The sequence below is a fragment of the Sus scrofa genome, chromosome 1, assembly GCF_000003025.6.
Source record: "Sus scrofa isolate TJ Tabasco breed Duroc chromosome 1, Sscrofa11.1, whole genome shotgun sequence".
Lineage (NCBI taxonomy): Eukaryota > Metazoa > Chordata > Mammalia > Artiodactyla > Suidae > Sus > Sus scrofa.
The window spans coordinates 240204882-240217448 of NC_010443.5; the positions used below are offsets into that span (position 1 = coordinate 240204882).

Sequence of the window (12567 nt, forward strand, 5' to 3'; positions counted from 1 at the left end):
ATGCGTGGGGAGAAGAGAATCAAGACCAGAAACCAAGGAGGTGGGCCCTGCCACATGCAGCAGAGTGGCCCCCAGCCCTCTGGCACTGAGCCCACGCTCTCATCTGCAATTGGGGTCACCATTTGAGGGGCGGCCAGGATGATGAAGGAGGCGCTTCCTGGACTGATGTGCTGTATGGATGGGACTTGCCTTACTGAACTTAGAGATCCCTTCTGGCAGCGCTTCCCAATGATGCTGGGGGTGTGGGGCAGAGACGTCTGGGGAACTGTTTCTGTGTTTCTCCTTCTGGATTGCCATACAGTGCATGTGCACAGCCAAAGTTCTGGGAAAGCCTGTGGACTTGGCCCCTTCAATTTCGTTTAACCCTTCCTGTGCAAGCAGCAGCCCTGCCTCTGTGTGTGTGTGTGTGTGTGTGTGTGTGTGTGTGTGTGTGTGTATGCTTGTGCATGCACTCACATGAAACATCTAATGACATCCCAGCGACTAAGCAGCATGCTTTGGCAAACTGCCCTAAAAACTCCTTCTGGGAGTTCCCTTGTGGTGCAGTGGCTTATGGATCTGGCATTGTCACTGCAGTGGCTCGAGCTGCTGCTGTGGTGTGCCTTTGATCCCTGGCCCAGAAACGTTTTGGGCTATAGGCACAGCCCCCGAAACACAGAACAAAACAAGACAAACAAAAACACTTCTCTGCGCCTGGAGAATCTGCCATGGGCTGCGCCTACATTTTGTCTCTGACGCCTGCCTGTCAATCCAGAAAGCACTATCCACGAGGAGGGTGTGGGCAGCTTACTTCTGATTCCGATTCTTGATGTTGAAGAAGAGGAAAGCGCTGGCCATGATCATCCCCAGGATGGTGAGGGCAGAGAGGATGCTGTAGAGAGGTAGGGAGATCTTACGGAGCTGCTCCAGGATGATGGTCTTGTCTTTTGGTGGTTCGGATCCTAGAAGGCCAAGGAAAAGACATCAGCGGAGCCCAGGGCCCCGTCAGTCCCTGCGAGCATCTTTGCCTGGACGTCCTTAGTATCTGCCACCTGTGTACAAACTCTGTGAAGGATGTGCCACTGGGTGAGTGGGCTCCAGGGGTTGGCGGGTGTGTCCAGAAGGATGCCTGAACCAGGATTTATTTCTTTCTCTAAATAGAATCAATAAGGGCTTTGTGATGCATTTAATAGCCATTAGAAGACTAGAATGTGATTTACTCTAATTACCCTGTGGAAAAGCCATCACCCTTTATCCCCAAAGGTACCAGTGGCTTGACAGGTGCAGGGCTAGGTGCTGCGAATGGATACCACTGTGTGCCTTTGGGGGTGAAGAACTTGGCTTAGGCTCTCAGGACCCTGCTCCATCACATGATAATGACCAGCCCTCAGCAGGGTAGAACCCTTGCCTGTCAATGCCATGGAGACATATATGTGCTCTGGCTGTGGATTTTCTGCCTTAAGTTCATTATGTTATAAAAGCCCTTTCTGGTTTTCCATTTTCATAAGACTGCTAACTATGGAAAGCAGAAGCTACCAACATGCCTTCCCCTCCCTGCTGTGCCAGGACTGTTCAGAACCTATGGGATTCATCCCTCTGGGGGACTGTAGAGATGTCCCTGCTCATTCTTCAAGGGCGCCAGGTACCTGGGGAAGCCCTGAGGGCCTCAGAGCAAACTCATCTTTATGCATGATGGCAAAACTGTTTTAGTTTTCAGGGTTTGGGAGAAAGGATGCAGGGACACCCTCTCCTCACCTGCCCACTTCTCGCTTCTTGCAAACCTCCTCTTTCTCAGTTGCTGTTTCAGGTCTGCTTCCTGCTGTGGGATTGTGAAACTCTGGGGCTTTTTCCTCCAATGGGGATGTGTGGAATCAGCCAGAGGCTCAAGAATGGCCAAATCTGGGAGGCCCACCAGGGGTCATGATGACCCCACCACAGCTGTGCTGCAGGTGCCACCCTGGGTTATGCCTCCCTTCCCAGGAGACAGGCAGGGGATGGGCAGATGTGGTGGCAGGGATTGAGAGCTCCCGTGAACACCTGTGTTTAAAAAACTCTGCTAGCAAGTTCAAATGTGTTTTGGAAGCATTCAGTGGATAAAAAGAATCTGAACCATCTGAGCAGCCTAGGGAAATTGTCAGGTTCAAAAACAGCTAGGAACCTGCTGGCTTGGTGAATGTAAACTGTTAAGCCCTTCCACACAAAGTAACATTTATGAGTGGCCTCGAGGGCTGAAAGTCAGAGCAAAAGCAGACTCAAGGTGAGAGAGGTGACACTATCACTTGCTGCCAGAAGTAAAAGTTTAACCCCTGGAAAATGTCCCCCCCACTTCCCATCCTCCTTCTCCTTTCCCCCATGTAGCCTGGGCTCCATCACACTGTCTCAGGAGGCTTCCAGATCCCAAACGCAAGAGCTGTGGGTGCCCATGAGTTCTTGGTGGAAAGAAGCCCCTCCTCTGGGCGCTAAGAAAGGGAGCAAGGTTTGCATCAAAGGTTATTTGACTACTACGGCCACAAGTTGGTGTAGAAGCAACTTTAGAAAATCAACATCTTCCCCTTGTTCCACCTTCTCTTCCCCCCCAAAGGGTGCTTCCCCACCGAGCATCTCAGTTAAGTTATGGAAGCCCAACGGTAACAGCTTATCACAAGTGTTGGTAACAGCGGCGGTCCCATTTCTTGCTCCCCACCCAGTCCATTCATTCATTCTTCATCCACCATCCTTTCTTTCTTCATCATTGTTCATGATGGTCAGTCATCACTGATAGTCATCTTCTAACTGGCAGGCCTGGTGTGAGGCAGCAGTGATAAAGCGATAAAGAAGACACAGTTCCTGTCCTCGGGGAATTTGCACACTGGCTATATATATATATATTTTTTTTTTTTAAGGCAGTAACAAGCAATCACATTTATGGAATGCTTACCACAGGCTGAGCACTTTATAGAGATTTTCTCACTTGATCCATCTAACAAGAGTAGAGAAGATTATTCCCATTTTATAAGGTAAGGGAGCAGTTTTCTAGGTATTTAGTGGCTTTTTATAGTTAGTGAGTAGCAAAGTTGGCAGAATTTGAACCCAGATCTGTCTAACCCTGAGGCCTGTGCTCTAACCACTGTGCAAACTGCCTCGAGTTATGGGGTCCAGGTGGTGTGAGAACATCAGGCACGGGGGGCCTGAGCAGCAGGTGGGGAACAGAGTGCAGTTCTGCTTGATGGAGTCAGGAAAGGCTACGGAAAGGGGGTGAAGGGAGAGCTGAGCCTTGGGAGGAAGAGAAGCAGGAAGACAACGAGGCAAGGGGATTCTTGGCAGAGGCCCAGCACAGGTGAAGGCATGGTGGTATCTCGGTACACTGGCAGATCTGTAAGCAGTTTGGTTGGGGAGACCTGAAAGAATCAGCAGAGAAGTGAGACAGGGTCCCCTCCTGGAGGCTACCCCAGGGAGAGGGCCCTCGCTATGAGTGATGGAGACCATGCAGGCCTCGGAGCAGGGTGGGCATCTTCAGTGTGGCATGACAGCCGAGGGCAGAATGGATTGGAGGGGGTTAGACTGGTGGTAGGTAAGACTCATTGGAGGCAGGTGCAGGGGTCTAGGTGAGAGTCTGAGAGCTGAACCCAGGAGGGGTGCTGACAGGAGAGGGGGCTCTGCTCAGTGTCTGGAGGTGTCCTGACTCAGCTCTGGGTTCAGAAACTGGTTATCCACCCTCTTGGGGGTTGCAGGGAAGGTCTGAGAAGCAGGAACAGCTGCTGCCTCATTGTTGTCCTGGCCCTGTGCTTCCTGACTATTACTAGGTGATGTCCTGACTAGGTTTAAAAAAAAAAAAAATCGTGTTTGTCCTCTCAGTTATGTTTTGTGTCTTTTACTTTTTTTTGGTCTGAGTTTTTATTTCAATTTGTAAGCCCAGAATCCTTATTCAGCAAACCCAGATCTCCTGCATCCAGGAGCAAATAGCCTTAACTTGGGGGATCAGACCCTCGTGGTTAGAACTGGCTTTGCTTCTCACAGGCTGTGTGAATTTGGAGTTTTCTGAGCCCTTTTCTCATCTGCACAACAGGGATGATGGGAATTTGCCCACCAACCTTTCAGAGTTTTTCTGTGGCTCTATGAGGTAATATGTGACGGCAGGCTTGGCCACGGCTCCCTCAGGTGAGAATGTGAAGACCCCACTTCCCCTCTGAGGCCACCCTGGAGCTTTGCAGAATCCCATAGATCCAAAATGTAACCAAATGGTTCATGGCAGAGCCTTCCCTGATGGCCTTGGTTTTAAGAAGGAACTCCAGGCACAGAAAGCCAGCTGTCCCTTCTTTGCATTCCCAGTGGAGTCAAAGTCACAGCATCTGGGTGCTGTGGGTACGGCAGCTTCCTTCACAGCCACCCAATGATGAGGCTGTCCATCTACCAGCTAACCCACTCACCCACCCACCCATCCATCCATCCACCCACCCATCCTTCCACACATCCAGCCATCCATACATGCATGCATCCATCCGCCCACTTCCTCCCTGACTCATATGCTCACGCAGGCATTCAGTTATTCACCCACACACTCATCCATTTACTCGATCAATCATCTATTGCTTTTTCATCATATATCACTGAACCTCCAACATGCGCCAGACCCTGGCTGTGCCAGGAATTTAAAGTCACATAGGATTCCGTCAGGGAGCTCATGGTCCAATAACCTGGTGATTTCAATGCAAAGCGATGGTGGCCATGGGAAAGACAGAGACAAAAAAGAGTGTGGAAGCAAAGAGAAGGGAGCCCTTGGCTCAGCTGGGGGCCGTGAGGGAAGGCTGAGCAGAGGAGATGGCCTTTGATCTGGTTCTCGATGCTGAGGAGGAGTTCTTCAGCGGAAGAGAAGGAACGGTCTTAGGAAGAGCAGCAGGTGGAGCAGCCTTACTCCCAGCCCATCTATGTGTTTTTCCAGAGGAGGAGATGGAGCAAAATTTAGCCGGGCCACGTATACAAAGAATTACTCCTGGCCATCCAGTGATTTAAACACAGATGCCTTAGGGAGAGCCAGCACTCCATGCAAATCCCGGTGACCTATCCCAGGGCCTGGACCCTGTGAGTGATGGGGCCCTGTCCTCAGTGGGTGCGTGCATGGATTGAGAGGAGAGGGAACTCCCTCTTCCTCATGAAGCCAACATCTATGGGCTTGTTCCCAAGCCTCAGACAATATCCAGGTCTGGGAGCATCTGAGCAGGCCCCCTCCTCTGAGAAGCCCACCCGCCTTACCTTGGAATCTAATGGTGTCGTTGATGATCTCCAGCGTGTCGGCCACAGCGTTGTATTCTCCCACCTTTACTTCCCTTCTGTCTGTGGGAAGCAAGAGACAGGGGCGGGTTAGATCTGAGTCCTGCATTTGTGTTGGGGTGAAGTTGCTATCCCAGCTCTTGTTCCCCCACAGGTCCTGGCTGTATTCTTTTTTTTTTTTTGTCTTTTTGCTAGTTCTTTGGGCCGCTCCCGTGGCATATGGAGGTTCCCAGGCTAGGGGTCGAATCGGAGCTGCAGCCACTGGCCTACGCCAGAGCCACAGCAACGTGGGATCCAAGCCGCGTCTGCAACCTACACCACAGCTCACGGCAACGCCAGATCGCCAACCCACTGAGCAAGGGCAGGGACTGAACCCGCACCCTCATGGTTCCTAGTTGGATTCGTTAACCACTGCGGCACGACGGGAACTCCGCTGGCTGTATTCTTGCAGGCTTCTCCTTTACTCAGTGAATTTTCCAGGTGGAATCACAAAACTTCCAGTGCGATCTAGGCTGGAACCACCACTCTCTCACATTGTCTCATCCCTGGTCCTCCATCCTTTGCTGTACCTCTATGGAGAGGGAGGCTACTCCCCCCATAACTGGACTCTGCCTCTTACCAGGTCTTTCTGGGTCATGGAGCTGCATGGTCTCTCTGTAACTTACCCCTGTCATCTGGCTCTGACCTCTAGGACCACACAGACCACCTCTGCTCCCCCTGCCACTGCACAGCCCTGGAGACTTGAAGATAAAAACACATCATCCCTCTGGCACTAGCCCCCGACCCCAACTTAGTTCACATCATTTCTACTTCCTACCCCCTCCAGGCCCAAACCTGGGCCATACCCCACAATATCCCTGATAGAGTGTAGACCCAAGGACGGACACATGCACTTTAGGCATGATCTGGTCAGCAACAAGTAGAGGGGACCATCCTCTCCTTCGTTCTGCACATTATATTCCTATTAATGCATCCTGAGGTGATGTTTGCATCTTTTGGAAGCCACATCACTCTGTTATGTTACACCAGAAACAAAGTCTCCTTCATATGCTCTTGTTTCTTAGTTCCTCCACGTATGCACTTGTTCAGGTGTATTTTCAGAACCAAGTGATACATCTGAATTTACCTTCATCCTTGGTACTATTCTGTCGGTGGACTTAGGTCATTGACAACGATGATGAGGACTGACCCAGGGTGGTGGCAGGAGGAATAGAGAGGTGGGAATTAGATTTAACACAGGTTGCGTTTTTCCAGGTACAATCTGGACAACTGGGTGATCAGTAGGTGGGGATGATGGTGAACAGGGGAGTGAAGCAAATGACTAGGGGCACTCAGGTGGCACTCCCTGAGTGGGGAACCCAGGAGGGTCAAAGAAGGTGGGACGATGACAAGTTCTGGTTTGGACATGCTGAGCCTGAGGTGACTGTGGATCGTCAGGATGGAAAGGTCCTTGGGTCTGGATCGGGGGGGCGGGGGGTACCAGGGAGAGAGAGTTGGGGCCATTAGCATGTACACTGGGAGTTGGAGCAGGAGGTGGGGAGGAGACCCTCAGGGGTAGTGCCAAGCGAGAAGAGGAGAGGACCCTAGAGAGCAGTACCCTAGAGAGCATCGATCTCTAGGGGTGGGCAGAGCAAGGATGCTTCCAGAAGATTGGAAAGGAGGGGCCCGGAGGCTGGGAGAGTGGGCATCGTGCCAAGGAACGGAACACTTTTACAAGGGAGCTTGCCAGCAAGGCCACATGCCAGCAAGACAGGGACGAGAAGCCCCTCGAACATTCAAGAGGCTTCCATTCAAGGCTTGTGGGGAGATATTGATGACCACACATGAAGCTGACTCAGGGAAGGCGGGGTTAGAGGCAGAGAGCCAAACACATGGAGTGTGGGAGCAACGACTGGAGCCTCCAGGGTTGGTGATGGGGCAGGGAGGGGCCAAGGGGATTCACTTTTAGGTGCCTTTTCTTGTTTAGTTTTCATAGTTGCTTGGAGTTAAGTGGTTTCAGTCCCACTTACAGATGAGGAACCTGACACGCACGCAAGCTGAGGCTTGGCCCAGAGCCCCATGGATACAAAGATCAGAGCTCAGGTTCAAGTCTGGGACTGTTCCCAAAGCCTGTCTCTTCCCTGACGGGGGGCTGCCTCCATGGGATCCCTGAGAGGTTCTGAGCCAAACTGCCTCCTGCATGTAGTAACTTCAGAGAGGAGTGTCACCTGCCCACCGGTGGGGCAGGTGGGTCCTCAGAGCTGCAGACTCTTGTCCTCAGAATGCCCAGGGACTGTGAAGTGACGGGACAGCAGGAATTCCAAGCACATGGCCAGAGGAGCTCGCCTGCTGGGGCTCAGGCTGTTAAATGAATTTATTTGCAGAGATGCGAGGGTGCTGCTGGTTCCTTATAAACATTCAGAAAACGGAACAGGGAATCCCATAGGCCACGCTTCTGCCTGTGTTCCTTTGACTGTGGGGTGGAAAATAGGGCTGTAAAAGTCACTTCCTTCTTCTGCAAAGGTCTCCCCTCCATTTGAGGGGGCGTCACACTGTGCAGGCGGCTGTCGCTTGCCAGGGTCACCCAGCTCCTAAATGTCATATCAGCAGATTCTGCTGGGAGCGCCAGCATCCCTGCTCTGGCCTTTTGAAGTCTCAGCCCCAGTCAGCTCCTGCCGCTCAGAGGGGAGGCCCTGATTTATTCATTTGGTGTGGGGAGGCAGCGCATGAAATATGCAGGCTGATTGGAATAAATCATCAGGAGCCAGGAAGTGGTGTGTCTGGCACCTCACTGCGCCCCCAGCCACACAGCCTGCCCCTCTGACACACACACTCTGCTGTACCACCCATCCCATGGCAGCAACATAATACTCAGCTTCCCCTTCACCCTAATCTCTCCCTGGGGCCGTGCTTGAGGCTGGGGAAGGGGAGGGAGGCTTCACACATTCCTGCATTTAAATGCTCTCAGAAAACCCTGAATCAGGCATAATTCGCCCCAGTCTACAGGTGAAGGAGGAGCTTGAACTTGAGTCCCCTAGTTCTGAATTCAGAGCATTTTCTCCCCTCCTACTGAGCAGAGCTGCTGGTCATTCAGCCCATACTTATTGAGCGCCCAGCCCAGGGTATTTTCAGAATAAAGAAGCCCTCAAAAACAGCAGCAGAGGTGGTAGAAAGTTAGCTTATGTCCTCAGCCTTGACCAAAGTGACCTTGGCCATCTGGGTGCTGAGGATGCTGAATCCCTCAGCTTAATCACTTCATTCATTCATTCATTCACCCATGCATTCATTCAGGAGACACTGGGTGCCTGCTATGTGCCAGGCTCTGTGCTGGAGGCTGGAGAGCCCAAGATTATTAGCGATGGCAAACTCACCCAGCCCTACAGGGTACATAAAATGAGATGGGTAAAATGATTCCCATTTGCAGATAACATTTCCTTTCCAGCCATGCCCTGTGAATGGGTGGCTACAACTGTAAAGTGGGAATTTTCAAAGAGATGGTAGGCAGTTTCTGGCTTGGGGCCTGACCCACAGTAAGTGCTTCAATAAACTGTAGTTATTTGAGTCATGATCCAAGTAACTGTGAGCTATTTGTGAGGTTCCCAAACACCAAACGCTCCCTGTGTTTTCTTTTCTTTTCTGCTGATTTTTCTTTTTTTGCTCTTTAGGGCCGCTCCCACGGCATATGGAGGTTCCAGGTTAGGGGTCGAATCGGTGCTGTAGCCACCGGCCTACACCACAGCCACAGCAACGTGGGATCCGAGCCGTGTCTGCAACCTACACCACAGTTCATGGCAACGCTGGATCCTTAACCCAATGAGTGAGGCCAGGGATTGAACCTGCGACATGGTTCCTAGTTGGATTCGTTAACCACTGAGCCACAACAGGAACTCCTCCCTGTGTTTTCTTTTCTTCGCTTTTTTTCTTTTTTTGCTCTTTAGGGCAGTACCTGCAGCATATGGAGGTTCCCAGGCTAGGGGTCAAATCAGAGCTGTAGACCCCGGCCTACACCACAGCCACAGCAATGCAGGATCCGAGCCATGTGTCTGCGACCTACACCACAGCTCACGGCAACGCTGGATCCTTGATCCACTGAGGAGGCCAGGGAGCGAACCTGCATCCTCATGGATGCTAGTCAGATTCATTAATCAGTGAGCCACCACAGGAACTCCCTCCCTGTTTCTCACAATGATCCCGCTACTGGGAAGGTGGCTTTCCCCTCCCTCTACCAAACCAACATGTCCACACCCTATCCACCTCTTCCAAGAAGCCTTCCTTGAGTACTCTTCCTCCCCTCTGAGCACCCTCATTGTTGTAGACTCAGGGCTGGCAGGATGACACCCGAGAAGCAGTGTTGAAGCCATGCCCTAGGTGTGCCTGGCCTTAGGATTCCTGTCTGCCAGTCAGTTTCTGAGTGGAACCTCAAGTCTTGCTTCTGAGGTCCCGGGCAGCCTGGGTCCCATCCCCTGTACTCAGCCCAGGGTCCCTCCAGGCTCCGCAGGGGAAGGATGGTGTCCTCTGTGTTCCTCCATTCACCCACCACCCAGCTAGGTCATGACCATGATAGGCACCCAGCACTTTGAACTTTGAACTCCTGGGCTCCTTAGTAAGACTGTCCTGCAAAGAACATCCACCACTGACTTGGCTACACACTTGCAGACTGTGGACCAGAGGACTTCTGGACAGACTAGAGAGAGCGTGCATGGGGGCAGGGGGAACAGAGCAGAGGGAGAGGGGCTGCCAGGTTGGGTCTGTCACAGGCCAGCCTCCCTGCCCCATGAGTCCCTGCTGTAGGTTGCCACTGACTTACTGTGTGACCCTGAACAGATCATTCGTTTTCTGGGCCTCTGTTTCTCCAACGGCAAATTGCATTGCAAGGGTCCCAGTGATTCTCAGTCCTGGCCAGGCACTAGAGTCACCTGGAGAATTCAGATGCCTGGGTCCCAGAGTGGAGCCATTATATTAAAACCCCTGGGAGGTTGAGGGGGCAGCATTTTTAAAAGCTCCCTAAGTTGACTAATGCATAGCTAGGGTTGAGATCCAGTGGATTAGACCAAGGACCCTCCAATGCTGACATTTTCTGTTCTCAGAGGCTCAAAATACTGTGAAACAGAGAGCCCCCCCTTTCCTGCAGAATAATACTGGTTCCCTGCTGTGGTTGCAAAAAACAAACCAAAAAAAGAGTTCTCTTAAAAAAGTGCATTGTTTATTTTAAACTTTGGATCTGGATGAAATATAAAGAAAATAAGTCCTATTGGTGAAAATTAGGCTGCCAAAAAAAAAGTCCAGTCTGAAAATACTCCCTGGCTGTGGGCCCGAGAGCCTCCACGAGGCGGCTGGGGAACTGCTGCAATCACAGAGTGACCCCGCCTCCCTCTAGCACCCCAACCCCTGGGCGGAGAACAAGCTGTAGGGTCTCCGCCCTCCTGCTTCCTGGGCCCTACCCGCCTTGCCCCAAACGTTCAGTCTTCCTCAGTCGGCTCTAGATCTGCAATGAGGGCAGTATATGTGTCCTTTAAAGTTTAATTGCTGCAAACACATGGACAGTGTGAAACTTGGAGGTGTAAAACAAAAGACAGTCTTGGCTGATGAACATCAAAGATCCTGTCAAATTACTCCATTCTAGGACTCTCTAGCAAAATCCCAGACTCAGGGACAGGAAAGAGCTCTGGCTGGAGGACAGGAGCCCTGGAATGAGTCTTGGCTTTGCCAGTAAGGAGCCCAGAAATATCATCCTTTGCCTGGGTCTTGACAAAACAACTGGGCTAGAGGGGGAACTCTCTGTGCCCTCCAGCTCTCGTTCCATGATTCTCCAACTGCTTTCAGGGGTCCCCTCATTCGATGCTCACATTGGCTCCCTGACACTTCCCCTTCCAGGTCCTGCCTCTGCCTGGGGGTCACACATCACAAAGACTGCTGCTCCTGGCAGCAGAGCTGGGGGCACAGGGATTTTGAGTCCTGATTCTGCTTTTTTTCAGGCTGGACAGCCATTCCTTAGGTTCACTCTCATCTCCATCCACCCTCCCCAATCTGGACAGACCCTGGAGGGTCACTGTCCTCCCACGGGGTGGGAAGTGGTCTGTGAAGCACCTTTCGGCAGCACCAGGCAGAGAGGTGCTGTGCTCCCTTGGCCCAGGGCCTCCACCACACTCAGCTCTGTCTCTAAACAACATGCCACTGCCACATTTTAAATAAGTCAATGGCACTGACGGCTGTTTTGGGATTTTTAACAGGCTCGGTGGACACTGGCTAAATGCCCCAGAGGCATAATAATCCCGCCAAGGGTAGATTTGTCCACTGATTTACACCAATTGGCTCAGGGGCAAAAGCTGAGTACCAGAGAGGACATAGAACACACACAAGTACAATATTTGCACCTAGAACAACTCTTTCCTCTTCCTCTTGGCCAATTTCCACCGGTCCTTTAGAATTCATCTTGGATGCTGCCTCTCCCAGGTAGCCTTCCTAGAATCTGCCAGGGGGGGCCAAGTCCTTCTCCTCTGAATGCCCTTATCATGCATCGAAATCACTGGGGTCCTGTGTCTGTCTGCTCGCCACTGGACCGGGGGCTCCCTGAGGACAGGGGCTGTGTGTTACCGATCTCAGCATCCCCTGTGCTCAGCCAGGGCCTGGCATGCAGATGCCAGGAAATGATGATGAGAAACTTCAAAAGCTCAAATGTAGGACCAAACAAACAAACAAAAAAAGCACATCAAAATTAAGAACTTCTGTTCCCCAAGGACTTTCAGTTTAGAGACAAGTGACTGTATGGAGATGTTTACAAAGCCTAAAGCCAAAAAAGGGACTGAAATCTAATTATGTAAGAAACTCTCGCAAATCAATAAGAAAAAGACAATACCCTTAAAATGAAAGTGGTCAAAGGATCAGAGCATACAATTAACAAATGGCTAACATGCACAAGAAGAAACATCCAAACTCATTAGTAATCAGAGAAATGATATCGAAAACCACAACATAATATTACTTTATATTTTTAGACTGACAATAAAATGAGAGAGCTGGGAAACACCAATTGTTTGCTGGGAGGGAGGTAGGGACCTGGGGCTCCTCGGGCCAGGAGGAGTGCAGGTGGTTTCAGGCATTCCCAAGAGCCACCTGGCAAATTTTACGCCAGAACTGTTCAGGGTTGACACACCTTCCGACTGAACAATTCAGCTCACGGGCATTTGTCTTAAAGAAATGCCCACTTGGGCTCATAGGGGACATGCACCAGGACACTCATTGTCTGTGGAGGCAGGGAGCTGCAAGCGACCTGGGTGGCTGTCACTGGGATAGTGGAGGGATGTGCCCCTGAGGAGTGAGCAGCGAGAGCCACGGCCTGGGGGTACACACGGCCACGTGGGG

At 51.5% G+C, this 12567-nt stretch overlaps 1 protein-coding gene across 1 annotated transcript in view; it reads right to left on the reverse strand.

Moving 5' to 3' along the window:
- Nucleotides 1-12567, reverse strand: part of GABBR2 (gamma-aminobutyric acid type B receptor subunit 2) — a 388449-nt gene that overhangs the window by 97413 nt on the left and 278469 nt on the right. Inside the window, exons 9-10 of the mRNA XM_021066509.1 lie at nt 5209-5289; nt 791-941 (exon numbers count right to left, since the gene is read on the reverse strand). Of these exons, the coding sequence (XP_020922168.1) occupies nt 791-941; nt 5209-5289 (232 nt within the window). The remainder of the gene's footprint in view (nt 1-790; nt 942-5208; nt 5290-12567) is intronic.